This window comes from Astatotilapia calliptera, chromosome 6 (genome assembly GCF_900246225.1).
Source record: "Astatotilapia calliptera chromosome 6, fAstCal1.2, whole genome shotgun sequence".
Classification (NCBI taxonomy): domain Eukaryota; kingdom Metazoa; phylum Chordata; class Actinopteri; order Cichliformes; family Cichlidae; genus Astatotilapia; species Astatotilapia calliptera.
The window spans coordinates 1481596-1498465 of NC_039307.1; the positions used below are offsets into that span (position 1 = coordinate 1481596).

At 42.7% G+C, this 16870-nt stretch overlaps 1 protein-coding gene across 1 annotated transcript in view; it reads right to left on the minus strand.

The window, feature by feature from the left end:
- Positions 1 to 15224, minus strand: part of LOC113023543 (NACHT, LRR and PYD domains-containing protein 12-like) — a 26533-nt gene extending 11309 nt beyond the window's left edge. The window contains exons 1-6 of the mRNA XM_026169625.1: positions 11885 to 15224; positions 11708 to 11800; positions 11516 to 11629; positions 3600 to 3672; positions 3233 to 3437; positions 1327 to 3124 (exon numbers count right to left, since the gene is read on the minus strand). Coding sequence (XP_026025410.1) covers positions 1327 to 3124; positions 3233 to 3437; positions 3600 to 3672; positions 11516 to 11629; positions 11708 to 11800; positions 11885 to 11973 — 2372 coding nt within the window. The 5' untranslated portion in view covers positions 11974 to 15224. The remainder of the gene's footprint in view (positions 1 to 1326; positions 3125 to 3232; positions 3438 to 3599; positions 3673 to 11515; positions 11630 to 11707; positions 11801 to 11884) is intronic.
- Positions 15225 to 16870: the final 1646 nt, after the last annotated feature.

Below are 16870 nucleotides of genomic sequence, written 5' to 3' on the forward strand. Positions count from 1 at the left end.
GCAAGGCAAGGCAAGTTTATTTGTATAGCACAATTCAACAACAAGGTATCATCCTGGTATCTAGCACCATTCATTGACTTTGCATTGACGAACCCAGGTGTGTGGAATTTAGATAGAGGTGTGACCTCGACTGAGGGTTAGAAGGATGGCCAGTCCGGACAAGGCAGGCAGGTTGGAACAGTAAAGAATTCTGTGAGAATAATTTCCAAGAAGCAAAAAGAGCAATCACCAAACTCCTTACATCAGGGTCACTCAAAGTGGTGAGATAAAGTCGGCACTGATGCCTCATTTTCCACAGTGTAAATGGTTTCTCTCCTGGGTCCATACTGGTCATGGCATTCTCTAACAATCTGAAGGATCACAAAGTTTGTGAAATAGGACCAAAAGTGCTTGATACAGAAGGCAAACTAAGAAGAAGCAAGGTATTTATTGACTGATAAAGTCCACATAATAATAAAATACCACGCTAAATTCAAAATCATAACAAACATTGAAGTGGAACTCGAGACTAATCGGGGAAATGGAAATGGGGGTAACAAGACAAAGCTGTAGAAAATAAAGGCAGGGAGATTCTTCTTGGGGCTGGCAGCAGGAACCCACAAGCAAAACGAGTTAGAGGCCATTAGAAGGAACTGAACACGATTTATTGTCTTGATGCATGCTCAATTATCCAGGTAGGTAAATCCCAACAAGTTGATTCTGTTTATCTGGACGTAGCGTTTCCAGTGGGAGAAACATTTTGTCACTCATCCAAAAAAGTTCTTCAAAATCAACTGACTGCAGGTTTCCTCAACTTCATAAAAAGCCTTATAATAGTTTGCAACTTTATAATAATTTGTACATTAATGATCAAGGAAATGACCTCGCAGACCATTGTTCTTTCACTAGGATGTGAGGTCAGTGTGCAAATGTACTGTTTCTACAGCACATTGAAAACGCTACATCCAGATGAACAGAATCACCTTTTGGGAAAAAAATGTATTGATGTACAGAATTCAGATAGAGATATTTTGCGATAAGACTCCGATGGCCCATCTCAGAATGGATTCCCAGTGGTGACGGGGATTAGAGCAGGACCCCGCCCAGAGTCTAGACGCTTGTGGTGTAGATAGAGGCTTGAATGGAGCCTGAGTGATGAGGTTACACTTCGAAATATTTCACAAACACTCACAATTTCTAGTCACTTTGCATAAAGTGACTACTGATGATCATTTAATAGTTTTACTGATTTTACAGATATAAGCACCCAGTAATGTTTCTTTTGTTAGTTGTGGATACCTGTTTGCTGTTAATTTAAAAAATAGCTGTGACCACATGTTTACTTACAGAGCTCTGTTGGAGGCTTTGACCACTGGCAGCAGCCTCAGAAGAGCCTCCTCTGAAGCAGAGTATTTATTCAGGTCAAACTCAAACAGATTTTTTTCTGATGACAGTAAGATGAAGACCAGAGCTGACCACTGAGCAGGAGACAGTTTATCTGTGGAGAGACTTCCTGAACTCAAGGACTGCTGGATCTCCTCTACTAGAGAACGATCATTTAATTCATTCAGACAGTGGAACAGATTGATGCTTTTCTCTGCAGACAGATTCTCACTTAGTTTCTCCTTAATGTACTGGACTGTTTCCTGATTGGTTTGTGAGCTACTTCCTGTCTGTGTCAGCAGGCCTCGTAGGAGGGTCTGATTGGTCTGCAGTGAAAGACCCAGGAGGAAACGGAGGAACAAGTCCAGGTGTCCATTTGGGCTCTGTAAGGCCTTGTTCACAGCAGTTTGGTAGAAGTTTTTCTCTGTAGATTCTCTTGTGTCAGAGTTCTTGGAGGTTGTTTGTTGTTCTTCCAGCAGATTGAGTCCAGAGTTGATGAAGGTCAGATGGACATGAAGAGCAGCCAGAAACTCCTGAACACTCAGATGGATGAAGCAGAACACCTTGTCCTGGTACAGTCCTCTCTCCTCTTTAAAGATCTGTGTGAACACTCCTGAGTACACTGAAGCTGCTCTGATATCGATGCCACACTCTGTCAGGTCTGATTCATAGAAGATCAGGTTTCCTTTCTGCAGCTGATCAAAAGCCAGTTTTCCCAGAGACTCAATCATCTTCCTGCTCTCTGGACTCCAGTGTGGATCTGTCTCAGCTCCTCCATCATACTTGACCTTCTTCACTTTGGCCTGAACCACCAGGAAGTGGATGTACATCTCAGTCAGGGTGTTGGGCAGCTGTCCTCCCTGTCTGGTTTCCAGCACATCCTCCAGAACTGTAGCAGTGATCCAGCAGAAGACTGGGATGTGGCACATGATGTGGAGGCTTCGTGAAGTCTTGATGTGGGAGATGATCCTGCTGGACTGCTTCTTATCTCCAATTCTCTTCCTGAAGTACTCCTCCTTCTGTGGGTCAGTGAACCCTCTGACCTCTGTCACCATGTCAACAAACCCAGGAGGGATCTGATTGGCTGCTGCAGGTCGTGTTGTTATCCAGAGGCGAGCAGAGGGAAGCAGTTTCCCCCTGATGAGGTTTATCAGCAGCACATCCACTGAGGTGGACTCTGTAACATCAGTTAGGATTGTAGTTTTGTGGAAGTCCAGAGGAAGGCGACACTCATCCAGACCATCAAAGATGAACACAACCTGGACGTCTTCAAAGCTGCAGATTCCTGCTTCTTTGGTTTCAGTAAAGAAGTGATGAACAAGTCCCACCAAGCTGAACTTTTCCTCTTTCAGCACATTCAGCTCTCTGAAAGTGAATGGAAACATGAACTGGAAGTCCTGGTTGGCTTTGCCTTCAGCCCAGTCCAGGGTGAACTTCTGTGTTAGGACAGTTTTCCCAATGCCAGCCACTCCCTTTGTCAGCACAGTTCTGATTGGTTCATCTCTTCCAGGTGGGAGTTTAAAGATGTCTTCTTGTCTAATGGTTGTTTCTGGTTTGTCTGGTTTCCTGGATGCTGTTTCCATCTGTCTGACCTCATGTTCATCATTGACCTCTGCAGTCCCTCCCTCTGTGATGTAGAGCTCTGTGTAGATCTGATTCAGAAGGGTCGGGTTTCCTGCTTTAGCGATGCCCTCAAACACATGCTGGAACTTCTTTGACAAGAAAGATTTGAGATGATGTTGAAAAGCTCCAATGGGAATTCCTAAAGGAACAGAGGAGTAAGAATCTCAATTTATTGATTGCACATGTTGACGTGTCTCTAAAGACATAAGTAAATTTCCCATTAATCCAGCAGTTTAAATCCTCTTACTGCTCTGCAGGCGGTCAGCCAGCTCGTCCTGTTTCATGCTCCTCAGAAAGTCCAGCGTGATCTTCACAAAAGTTTCTCTGGTCCTCTTCCTCTGTTCTTCTTCTTCCCTTTGACTCTCTAAGCATTCTGGGTAATCTGGACTCAGAAGCTTCTGGATCTTCTTCAGCTCGTTCTTTACAAACGTGATGATGTTGTCCTCCAGCATCTGGAACAGGATACTTTATGAATGAGCCAATCAGACTGAAATCATGGAGCCAAACATCAGATCCATGTTGGGCACACTGACACCCCGCTGGTCTACAAAGAGCAGCATGAAGATGACTGTGAACAGAATAGATGTAAAAGAAGTTGTTGTACATGTACAGACCATAAATATGGAGTCCAGCTGTGTTTGATGGGCAGACTGACCACGTTGAACCTCTGAGCTCTCCTGGTCCACTCTGTGGAGGAATCATGAAGAATTAGTTCAAGCAGAGAGTAAAGGTCAAGCAAGAGACATTTGGACAATGACCGATTTAGATGACTCCTTGCAGCTGTAAATGTTCAACAGTTCATTTTCAACAGAAATTCATAGTTGAAAAGTATTTAAAGCATTATATTTTATCTCAAACACAGTTTGATCATCAGAGATGACAATAGTTACTCCTTAACTCAACAACACGATGACAACAACAAGATGAAATACATGATTCTGGTTTACAAACTAAGCAGAATGGTGACACGGTAATTAGTATGGTTGTTTTTCAAAAAAGCAAAAAGTTAAACAGAATGTGAAAATGTGCCAAACGTGGAAAAATATAGTTCAGTCTTAGTCTTTTAAAAAAAAAAAAAAAAAATCCAGAAACTTGTGAAGAGAGATGAAAAATATACAATTTAGTGAAAGTTTCATACCATTGACTCTTAGTGGCTGCAGTGAGCCTTTTTTTGACTGCTGAGCTGTGGCGGGGCGTGGTCAGCGGCACGGCTGCGGGGAGGCAGACGCACCTGAGTGGTATGCCCAGTCACATCTCGCCAGCTTAAAACAGAATGAACTAGGTCGTGTTGTTGCTGATGTGTGTTTGGCTGAACCGCGTGTGTAAGTCAACAGCCGCAATAAAGAAGTGTGAACATGTGGTTGGGTCTCTAGTGCCCCAATCCTGGGTTTCTGCACCGCTGTAAATGATGCACGACCGAACTGACCATATGTTCACAGGTCTCAGTACACTTCGTTATTGCGGCTGTGGGGTCGCTGTAGCTCAGGTGGCAGAGCAGGTCAGCCACTAATCAGAAGGTCGGTGGTTAGATCCCAGGCTGCCTCCTGGCTGCATGCCAAATATCCTTGGGCAAGATACTAACCCCATGTTTGCCTACTGGTGGTGGTCAGAGGGCCCGGTGGCGCCAGTGTCCGGCAGCCTCGCTCGCCATCGTGTGAATGTGTGTGTGAATGGGTGAATGACTGAATGTAGTGTGAAGCGCTTTGGGGTCCTTAGGGACTAGAAAAGCACTATACAAATACAGGCCATTTACCATTTACTTACACACGCAGTTCAGCCGAAAGCTGAAAGCACTTTTCGGGGCCCTCAAAGCGCTTTACAATTCCACTATTCATTCACTCTCACATTCACACACTGCTGGAGGCAGCTACAGTTGTAGCCATCAGGGCTGCCCTGGGGCAGACTGACAGAAGCGAGGCTGCCATATCGCGCCATCGGCCCCTCTGGCCATCACCGGTAGGGTAAAGTGTCTTGCCCAAGGACACAACGTCCGAGACTGTCCGAGCCGGGGCTCGAACCGGCAAACTTCCGATTACAAGACGAACTGCCAACTCTTGAGCCACGATCGCCCCTAAGTTATCTGTTTAAGAACCCATAGGCTGTCTGTTCCTCTAAGCATAGGTATCACCTTTCTTTCAGCAAAGTCACTCCACAAGATGAGACATATTCTCTCAACTGAAATATAAGGTCACAAATCTACAGACACAACTCCTGACCAAACCACACTTGGCATCAGTAGGCACTGGTGCACAGAAATTGATCTTGGGTCAGGAAGGGCATGTGGCATAAAAACTCTGCAGGATCCAACACATTCAGAGTAGGGCTACCATGATTAGTCGACTAGATAGATTAGATTAGATTAGATAAAACTTTATTAATCCCTCGGGTGGATTCCTCTGGGAAATTCGGACTAGTCACGATTACGTCGACTATCAAAATTGTCGACGACTAATTTAATAGTCAACGAGTTGATTGAAGCTTTGTAAGATCCCAAAGATGCAGGAGTAAGTAGTAGGATTTAAGAGTGTAATAACGGACTGAAACAGAAGATGGCAGCACTGCATGCACAAGGATGCCAGCTGGCGCTAAACGCCAAAGAAGGAGAAGCAGTGTCCTGTGTCGTTGCTGTGTCCAAATTCAGAGGTCGCATCTTTTGGAAGCTGCATTTGTAGGCTGATTACATTACATTACGGTGACGCAACGAAGGCTGTCCAAATTTGAAGACTCCTCCTAATGCGGCCAACAAAATGTCTTTTCCCCAGATTTGAAGGATGGGTTGGGTGTGTCCTTCGTGGCCCAACCTATCCCAGAATTCATAGCGCTGCCCAGCCAATTCCAGTTTCCAACAATGGCGGCAGCTACTTAGTTTTAATATTACTCTTATTAATCTTTCTGGGTCACAAAATAAACTTTTAACATATTATCAGGTGTAGGGATGGGTATCGAAAACCGGTTCTTGTTGAGAACCGGTTCCCACTGTTTCAATTCCTTGGAATCGTTTGCCACTTTTAAAAACGATTCCCTTATCGATTCCAGTCGCCCCGAATGACGTCATCACGTTGAGTAGCGTCTTTTACCCAGTAGGAAACACGGCGCCTGAGCGGCACAAACGCTCAAAAGTTTGGTTACACTTTATGAGAAAGGATGACAACAGGGCAACGTGCAATACTTGCAAAGTAGAGATTTCATCAAAGGGAGGAAACACTACGAACATGCAAAAGCATTTGCTCAAAAAACACGCGATTGCTTTCAACGAATGTCGTGTTTTTGATCCGCTCCGGACTAGCGAAGCTCAACCCAGCAGCAGCGGTAGCGTTTCCACGTCCTCTCCCGTTAATACTGCAGGTAACTAATAAATTAGCATTGCATATTATGTTAGCGCGATTTACCTTATTACAAAACCTGCTATTACTGTGCGTTGCATTTAGATAACCATGATGAGAGAGACAGAGTCTGGCTCAGATGCTGGCAGTTCTCGCTGCAGTCTACCGGTAGCGTCTCCTTTCAGGCCAGGATAGACGAACGTCACCCAGCAGTGTCTAAGTTTGTGGTCAAAGGCTTGCACCCAATTTGCCACAGCAGATGCCCCCGATTTCACTTTGGTAAGTGAATATGTTTAATTGTAGGCAGGGACATTACTGGATATTCTTGTGTAATTGCTACAGAATAATTTATGTTAAACTTTGTTATTGCTACAGGAGAATATTTATTTTATTATTTTACATATACATTTTTTTTTCCTGGGGACCCTGTGACACCCCATTGAAGAGCCGTAGGCTGTGAATCTCTTAAGATCTCACTGTTGGGTTTGTAAGGCCATGTTACTCCTAAATTTCTATCTTGTTTATTTATTTAGGACAGTGCATGTTAATGAACATAAATGTAAAAAAAAAAAAATTACATGAATGTAAACATACCAGATTATAGCCAAGGGCTAATTTCCATCTGTTGTCCTTAAACATAAAAAATAGACATAATTCATAAAAATTCATCATTCATTCATAATAAAAACTCCATCACCAAACTTACACATACACACCATTCTGTTCCCAAATAAAACATTAAAACTATACAACTTATACATGATCACACACTTGATTTGTCCATAACCAGTTTTTAACCTTTGCCTTAAACAAATTGAATGTCGAGCGTTCTCTAATGGGTTGAGGAAGACTGTTCCACAGATGGCCTCCTGGACAGAGAGGACGTTCTGCCCAAATGCTGTCCGTCTGTGGGGTATAAACAAGTCTCCTCGGATTGTAGCTCGAGTGGTCCTGTCTGAGCTTTCTTTATGCCTAATGAACTGCTTTAGTGGTGGTGGAGCAAGGGAGTGTAAGACTTTATATATTAAACTCACTCTTTTAAGTTTCACTAAGTTATTGAAGTTCAGTAATTTATGTTTTTTTAACACATGACAGTGGTGGTGGGAAGTCGGTTTTTTGTCAAGTAGTTTTAAACTTCTTTTATAAATGTTTTCAATAGTTTTAAGTGTTGTTGGACAAGCAAGTGACCAGGACGTCAAACAATAGTCCATATGAGAGATGATCATTGAGTAAAAATAAGTTTTTGCAACATTCATATTTAAATTATTACGTATATGATTAAAATTTCGATTATTAAATTTAAGTACCTGGGACACTTTATTTATGTGACTCTTGAAGGATAATGTTGGGTCTAGAATGACCCCAAGATATTTAAATTCTGGAGCTAATTCAAGCTCTACTCCATCCAGGAATATGTTTGACTGCTTCAAGTTTAAGGGGCGTTTTGAAAAATACATACCGACAGTTTTTGAGGTGTTCAACATTAGGCAAAGAGAAGATATAAAACACAGTTCTAAACTAATCGACTTTAGTGTTCTCCTTTTTAAAAAAAAAAGAAGAATCGATAAGAGAATCGATAAGGAATCGAATCGTTAAACAGAATCGAAAATGGAATCGGAATCGTTAAAATCTTATCAATACCCATCCCTAATCAGGTGAGAACGTAGCTGTGCGAACTTCAAATATCTGCTCGGTTTATCAAAACATCACATATTTGTAAAAGCGCTCCAACGTATTCGGAGACGTTTGTTATCCACCAGCTCGATAGCTAGCCGGGGTTCAAGGTTCACTAGAGCTGGCGAGAAAACCGGACTCCCGGCACATCATTTTTAGACCCCGCGGTCTTTCGCTACTCAGGTTAAACATGATATATAAGTCACTTAGATAACTTAAACATGTTACTGTTTGGATTTTTCAGTGTTTTATTTGTTCCTGAGTAAATCGGTTTGGCTGAGATTAAAGTTACAGTTTACACACGGCTGAATAAACGTCAAGCAGACAACTGATTAAACAGAAGTGTGAGATGCTCGAGAATTTACTCCAGTGTCCTGTCCTATTTTAGATAGCAGGGAGTTTATTAAACTCAACTGAGACAATCTGCCATTTTCATTAAAGTTTAATAAACTATCATCTTGCCTTTATTATTAGTTAGCACATACCTTTAACACGCTGTAAGCTAATGATAGTTATATAAGAGCAGATGCTGCTGGTGCAATAAGCTGTAGTTTTACGTCCAGTGGACGCATGATCTGATTAGTCGACTATGAAAATAATCATTTGTGGCAGCCCTAATTCAGAGCCCACCGAAAATGTGCACACCTGAAAATAAAATGTGTCTACCAGTCATATCTATGAATTGATTGACTGTTGGGGCAAATATGTGTTTGCTTAGCAATCTGTCTGATCACACGAGGGAAATGAAGTCCATTATCATACAATACCATCAAAGTTGTAGGTTGGCTCGCGGTTGGTAGTTGGAACTGTGGTGTTTCTACTGGTGTTTCTACTCTTTGAGGCTTTGCATTGGAATGCTTAGCAGTTTCTCAACTTCTGAAACCAGCCACCAAAACAAGGTTGGCTAACTTTTGCTTACTGACTGCTGAACCTGATGGAGATCTAAACACAAATCCTGACAGCACAGTTGCTTTCATCTATCTATTTAGTAACAATAGGTAGTTGAAAGTAACACAACCTTTTGGGAAACATGAACACAATGGTATCTGACTAGAACTGTCATATATGGGTTGTGAACCAAATGCATTACTCCACAGACAAACACTAACTCAAAGCACAGATCTCCCCTCAGCTGTTCTTAGAGCTGATGAAGCTTCTCAGATGAGAGGTGAAACGTCTTGAAGAAACTTCAAGAAGTCCAGACGCTTTTCTTTCCACACTCCTTAGACTACAGTGACCTGGATGACTGAGAACTTTCGTAGACAAATCTTTATTAGCTGGCAGATATAACAAAACATAAGGCAGTCAACTTAGGTTTTTCAGTCATTTTGCTCCAGCTTTACTCTAACAGACAGACAGGAGAGCACAACAGACTGAAGGAAATTAAGAGTAAACTAAGAGTGGAGTATGTTACATACACACCAGGTAATCAGGGAGATGGAACAGACCAGGTAACACAGGTGAACTAAATCTGTATATCAAGACAGCAGAAGTAAACCTGAACATACGCACACAAGATAGATGACTAACAAAAATAAAACAGGAAGTAATAGATACAGACTCAAACAAAATTGCATGGACATGACACTGGGAATAGGGATAAACTTATGGTGATACATGTTAGGTTTGTATTGTTGATTGTCATTTATGCTTAGAAATATCTACTTATATATGCTTAGAGTTTTATAATTAGTTGTAGATTGGTAGAGGTTTGATCCTTAATAGTCTGCAAACTTTGTGTGCATTCCAGAGCACTCTGGGAGCGTGGGAGAGCTCGTACCTTGTCTTATTGTTTTATGGTAGGATAAACGTATCTGTTTAGATGAACTGCTGGACTTCCAGACCAGCAGGTTTAGGGAAGTCTTTATGGGGTCACACACTGACCCCCCCCCCCCCACACACACACACACACACACACACTTACACAACGCACAGGCAAGGTACGCTTTGTGTGTATGTATACATCGTATGTTAATGAACCTATGCATATTCATGTAACCTCAATAAAAGAGCAGTGTTACGGGGGAGCGGACGAGAGCGACTGGGGTCAAACGAAGGAACGGCGTTTGTCCGGTTCTCTCCCGTGCACGAGAAACATGAAGAACTTTGCCTACTTCGTGTCTTGCTGGCTGTGTAATTATATTGTCTTCAACGTTCCAGTGAATAGGTTCAAGTTACAAACCTATCAATACACACAACAGACTGGGAGGCAAAAGCACATGACGCAAAAAGAAGAACATGGGACCATGTAGGAAAAACACAAGGACCAGAACTGCAGACATGTTAACGAGACAAGACAAGGAACGCATACAGCCAAGGAGACAGAGAGACCAGACAGACACGAGGACACAACTGGGGAGGCAGGGACACAAAGGGACCTAAGAGGGAACTAACTCACTGGAGCGACCAGATTAATGTTTTTACCAACATCAATTTGAACAAATAAGTTTTTTCTTTCAGTGACAGCACTTCCTGTTTGAGCTTTAAATGGCATCTCTTTCATTTTTCTTTCCTGCTAGTGCAACTTTCATGGCCTTCCCTGCTTAAACTTGTTAACATGCTGTTCTGCATGGCGTGATGTTGCAAATTGCGGAGTGTCAGATTTGTTTCCTTGTGCCTTCGTACACTACGCCAAGGCAGCAGCAAAAGTTGACGTGTGTTGTGATCAGGCTATTCTGATACAGCTGGTAGAGAAAAGTCCAGTTTTTGACTTGAGCATGCTGAAATCCTTCCCTGAGTTACTTTTGACTGAGCTACGGCAGCATACAGCTAGCAACAACTGCCAAAGCGATGGTGTGGGAGGCTTGAAGTGCTGAGGTTTCGTCGCCTGGTTAGCTAACTGTACTGGTTGTAATGGGATGTACTGGAATGGAATCCAGTCTCTGGAAAATAAAATAAAAATTAACTGCATGCTGAAATTTCCAACAATCTGCTTGCTCAACCACCCAACATAATAATATGAACACTATCACTATGAAAGTTTAATTGGCACAATTAACTTTTTAGTGTCGGTCACCTGCTTAAAGCAGTCGTCAGTATAGTTACGTGTGTTTACCATGTGCAGCACACATTTCTGCCAACAGTTCAGTGAGCAGCAGATGAACTGATCTCCAAAAGGCACAAAGTCAGAGAGGAAACTTTTTTTTCTACATTTTAGAAGATTTTTATTTGATGGATTTTCAGAAAAGTGGAGAAAAATGTTGAGTGACTTCAGTTTTAAGTAAAAATAAAAACTAGTGTTTGAATCATTTTTTAAGCTTTGAGTTTTATGAGTCAAAGTGAAATCTGTGCAGCAGAGTTAGTGTTACGTCCTCCAACTTCCTCCAACATACAGCACGTGACTGATGGAAGAAAACATGAGCACGAGTATCACTTCCTGTTTGCTGAAGTGGATTTTCAGCAGTTTGGAAACCAAAGGCTTGTTTTTAAGAGACGGTTTAAATGGGATTGAGGGAATGGCGTGTTTGCACTGCAGTTTATATCCAACAACAGCAAGCAGTTGAATCAAAGAGTTCATGTTACTAACAGCTCACCTCTCTGCAGCAGACGGAGGCTGGACTTTAAAATTAATCCAGTGATTTCCAGACTGGTCACTCTTTAAGGACACACAGCTGGGTCGAGGTCCAGGTTTGAGTCTCTGATGGAGCCTAAAAGCAGGTTAAATAAAATTACAGCACATCTAAGCTGATCACATGTGAGACATTGTAACAGTGACATTAGCTTACTCAGATAACTGTCTTTGTTCAAATTTATTGATCAATTTTTTTACTCGGTCGCCCTGTAAGGACACAGAGCTGGGTGGAGGTCCAGGTGGGTTCCTGTGAATAATGATGGAGCAGAGATGTGAGTGCTGAGCTGTGACATGGAGAAGAGTCATGGACAGTTAGAGATGGTCATCTCACCTCTGAGCTTTGGTCTGGCTCTCATGTTCCCCACACAGGGTGGCTTTAGAGGGAGGGGCTCCCTCCTCTCTGTCCTCACACTGATCCATGCAGCTGAACTCACATCAGCTCACACACACTTTCTACCTTCACCTGCAGAGGAAACACGAAGCATTCAAGTGCACATCAACTGAGAGCTGCAGAGGTCGTGTCTGACGTGTTGGACTAACATCCACCTGAGACAGTTTTTATCAGTTCATTACAAAAAGTGTCACAGAGCCAAGTTCAGCCTCCAAATCCTCCATTACTGTAGTTCAACAAAGCAGCAGGTCAAACACGGCTGTAGAAATGGCAGCGAGCAGCTTTATTTCAGGGCAAGCTGACTGCTTACACAGTGATCACACTTTAACTGTTAGCTAAGCTAACTAACTAGAAGTTAATCAGCTAAAGAGTTAATGAGCCCAGGACACATTTAAGCCCTTTTCCATTAGTATCAACCCGACTCAGATCGACTGGTGTCCCATTACAGTGTAGAACCACATCAGTGTGGCTGAACGTCACAAACACAACAAAACACATACAATAAAGGATTTTTTCTCTGGCACATAAACAGATGTAGATTTTTGTGCAATGACTTAATGCAAAGGAGAGACTGTTTTTATTTTCTTCAAAAGGAGTTATCCTGGCACATCTGTGCCAAATGTTGGTTATTCGTGAAAAAAATATATGATGCACAAACAACAATCACTAAATTCTTTATGACGCTCTGGAAAATTCAAACTATTTACAATGTGCCATGTATAAATTATTTTCTATGTGCAACACTGAAGCTGTACTAAACCTCTCTTAGAACCAAAAGCTACAAAGTAGAGAAATGTAAAGCTTTTGCTTTTGTTTTACATCAAAGGGGTAAAGTCCATGGATGAGATGAAACATCAGCCACGGTGGCCACGCATTACTGAAGCGAGGTAACCGACCACACTCAGGGATGCCTAACTGAAGGCAGCGACCTGTGCCGTTTTGCCTTTTCCTCCCTACGCCCTCTGCTGCCATGCCTCAAGCACACTAGTACAGCCAGGTTTACATTGTGTCCTCTTCCTCTCGCCTACAGGAAAGGAAGAATGGAAGGTCAATGCAATGCAAGAGGAATTATGGGAAAAATGGAGCAAAAACACAGTGGAGGAAAGAAAATGAAACAAAAGTGCACTTCCTCCATCACTGCTAAAGTCAACGTAGTATGAAATTTCATCACCATTTCTTACCAGTGACGGGGCATCGCTGTGTGGCGTCTGCACCGCTGCACCAACTGGAGCTGGGGCACAAGTTCAAGTTCAAATTTTATTCGCCACGTGCAGGTTGCCCTGCAGTGGAATGGACCCGCCTGCAGGTTGCCCCTGCAACAAACAGGGGAGCTTGGAGGTCCATGCTAATCCAGATGTATGAAAAGCCCTCGCATGTAGAAAAGGTTTCACAGCAAAAGGACACAAATGACATTAAATTGGAGGAAAGCGTAGTTCTTCAGCTGTGGCTTGAACTTTATGTTGTTCTCTCAGTAAGCACAAAAACTAGCTGAGGATGGAGTTAGCATAAACAGAGAACTAGCTAGCGTTGTATCTGCAAAGAGACAACAGTGTTATTGAAACATGGCTTGTTCAAAGTGAACAATTACGATTAAACACACAAAGCATTCACAAACGTCACCATGTTCTCCAGCAGTGCCGTGAGTCGAGGCCTCTCTCACTCCAGGTGCTCGCTGGTCAGCGCCCATAAATGACGTCCGTTTGATTAAACCACTTCCTGTCCTGTCTGTTGGACCCACGTCAGCCATTGTGGTCCTTGATGGCCCGGTAATCACTTTTCAGTTTTTAACGTTTTTAAAGCCACTGGTTACTGTGCATTGGTCCCTTTAGCAGCCAACCTTTGCAATGCGGATCACTTCATTCTGCTTCATCTGAATTTGTTCTTCAGCCACTGTGCACAAAAAGGTCTGCACCTCTTCATTTGACCACAGTGCTGCTTTCTGCCCGTCCGTTTCTTTCACTGTCATCTTAAACATGGTGAGTTTGCTTTGTTTGAAGGAGACCGTCTCATGACACATCTTGTGGTGACAGTGAATCAGTCAGTGACATACAGCCTGGCAACGCCACATTTTAGCACCTGCTTGGATCACCTTGCAACCCCAGTGGAGTAGGTACAAAAAAACCCCTGAAAACCACAGTTATTCGATCTGCTGACTAATTGAGGCAATATTGAGATGAATTAAGTATATTCATGTAGGATTTGTCACATTAGAAGCCTAACTTCAGTGAGGAGGAAGAGTTTCAGATGGAAGAGAGAAGCTGAAGGTGGTGCTGGAGGCAGATAAAGATGATGAAACGTAAAGAAAACAAAAAAACAAAAAACAAGAATAGAAAGAAAAAAGGAAAATAAAAATGTAAAGATTTTTAATCATCACATATTGTTTGACCTTTAAAAATCCAAATACTTTTAGTCCTAATAGTTACAATACTTTTATACTGTTTATCTGATTGCTGTATCTGTTAATTATCATGTTTTTGTTCCTCGTCTTCTATCAGAAACAGGGAAGAGATGAAAAAAAGATTCTCTTTCTGCTTTTAATTTCTTTGTACCTGCGACAGTAACAATAGACTCTCTGTGAACGTGATCACGACCCTAACAGCATGACGTCATGTGCAAAGCCGCTATAGAAACCATCAGGAGTCCAGAAATAAACCTGTGCACCTCCACCCTGCCCCACATGTTGAACTCCACCCTGTCCACACAGCTTTAAAAAGTCATCATTGTTATTTTTCTACACATCATCACTGAAAACATTCAAACCGACTCAATGTGGAGTCTTTTTTTTAATAACTACAAGCATGAAGACATCTTTTACAGACAGGCTATCGGCAACAGTTTAACGGTCGGCCTCGTTGGTCCAGCTGTGAGTCCGTTACCGTGAACTATGGAGCGGCAGATGTGTGCTGGAACTAAGCTGCACACAGCTGATGTTAGTCAGGAAACATTACACACTGCTCGGGTTACCTTCACACGGAGCTTCACACGGAGACGATCAGCATCAGCCACAAACACCAAGAAAAAAAAAGGAACTTTGAGCAGGAAGGAAAGAGTCAGAGAGGCGTTTGAGGACACCGTTACAATCAGGAGCGTTTGAGAAACAGTCAGTGCTGCATTCAGGTGCACGTGGGAAACTCCCAAATCATCTCTGGCAGGTTGTCCAGAGGTGATTTATTTCTGCTGGTTTTCCTGTTTCAAACACAAACATCTGTCATCACTTTGTTCTTCCTGCAGCGTTTGAATAACTCAGCACTAAACTGACGATTGTTCAAAGCTCATTTCAACCTGTTGAAGTCATGAATGAAAGTGCAGACTGAGAGTGGATCACATGATGTTTGAGGTGTGTCATGTGACATGTTCACTATTGTCACACATGTCTAGATTGTCCCTGATATCATAACTGCACAAACACTGATGATTATATTTGAAGAATTATTACTGATGGCAGCAAAGTTTGAATGGAGCTCTCTGTCTGTGCTGATTTGTCGCCCTCTGGAGGTCAAAGCACAAACTGCATGATGTCACTGTAACCACCACAGAGACAGGAAGTGTTTTTATGACCAAAACACTGAAATGATGCTAACGGCTGTCGTTAGGCTCACTGACAGCAGTGCTGATGTGTTCATGTCGAACACTGGCTCAGGTCAGACTCCTTCATCCTTCTCCAACGTAAAGCTGCCCTCAGACACACAGGAGCTCTGACCTTTGACCTCCTGACCCTAACCATTTTAGTCTCTTAGCATCTTTAAATGCAAATCCATACAAACTGTCGCCGAGCAAAAGAAGCTGGAAGCTGTTCTATGAATGATGTTCATACCAGAGTTTGTGTTTCCAGCTCAGACGTGTTAAACGCTGCTGCGGTGCTACGTTTGTCATTTCCTGCTTTCACTACCATCCATGTCAAAGCGCGGAAGTCATCTGATCACTTTAATGCAGTAAAACAGGAGCTGTAAGACTGACATTTATTTATTGTCATCACAATCACACACAGCTGGATTAGCATCCAGACAAAGGGCTGAAAAGCTGAAAATTATTTGATTATTATTATTATTATTATTATTATTATTATTATTATTACTACTACACATCGTGTTTATGTGGAGGCACTTTTCTATCAGTCAGTACTGAAGCAGACGTCACTGATCACATGACTCTGAGGGATGATTCCAGCACCTCGCTGAATCTGAGCCATGAAGATTTAAGGCGGCTCTGAAGGCAAAGCAGGTCTGAGCCTGTGTTAGTGAGCTGTACCTAATAAAGTGGCAGTAAGTGTGTCAAGGACTCAGTCAGTAATGATAAGAGCCAGCAGGGGGCAGCGCAGAGAGGTGAGGCGCTGTCAGAGAAGCAGGTTCACATCAGACTGGTCATATTTCATCATCTATATCTGAAATAATCATCAAACACACGCGGAGCAGAAACATGTGGAAACATCTGGAGCTCAGTCTCAGTTTGAGCCCTCAGAGGTTTACCTCAGTCCTGCTCCTCGCACACATCATGCTGTGTACTGAGAGTCATGTGGTCAAAGCGAGGCCCTGGTACTCTGACAGAGAGCCAGCACAGTTATCCTAATGTGTGACATCACTTCTAGCCAGAGAGCATTCAGCTTTCACAGCAGCCAACATCCTGTCACACTGAGCATGTGCAAACACAGCTCTCAGCTTCATCACACAAGCTCCACCCTCCACTTAAAAGCCCAGAACAAAGGTTGTGAACAACACAGCGCAGACAGAGGTGATGTTCACGCTCTGTGTGGCTGTTCCTCCCCTACGACCTCTGATGTCAGAGCTGCTAAATTAGACTGTGAAGCCAGACTCTGCTCCATCTCTGGACCCAAATATATGTTCCACCACCAGGCTGCAATGTATTTTCAGATATTCAATTTTCATTTACATTACATATTTGTTTAATATGTGCATTGAAGGACATGTC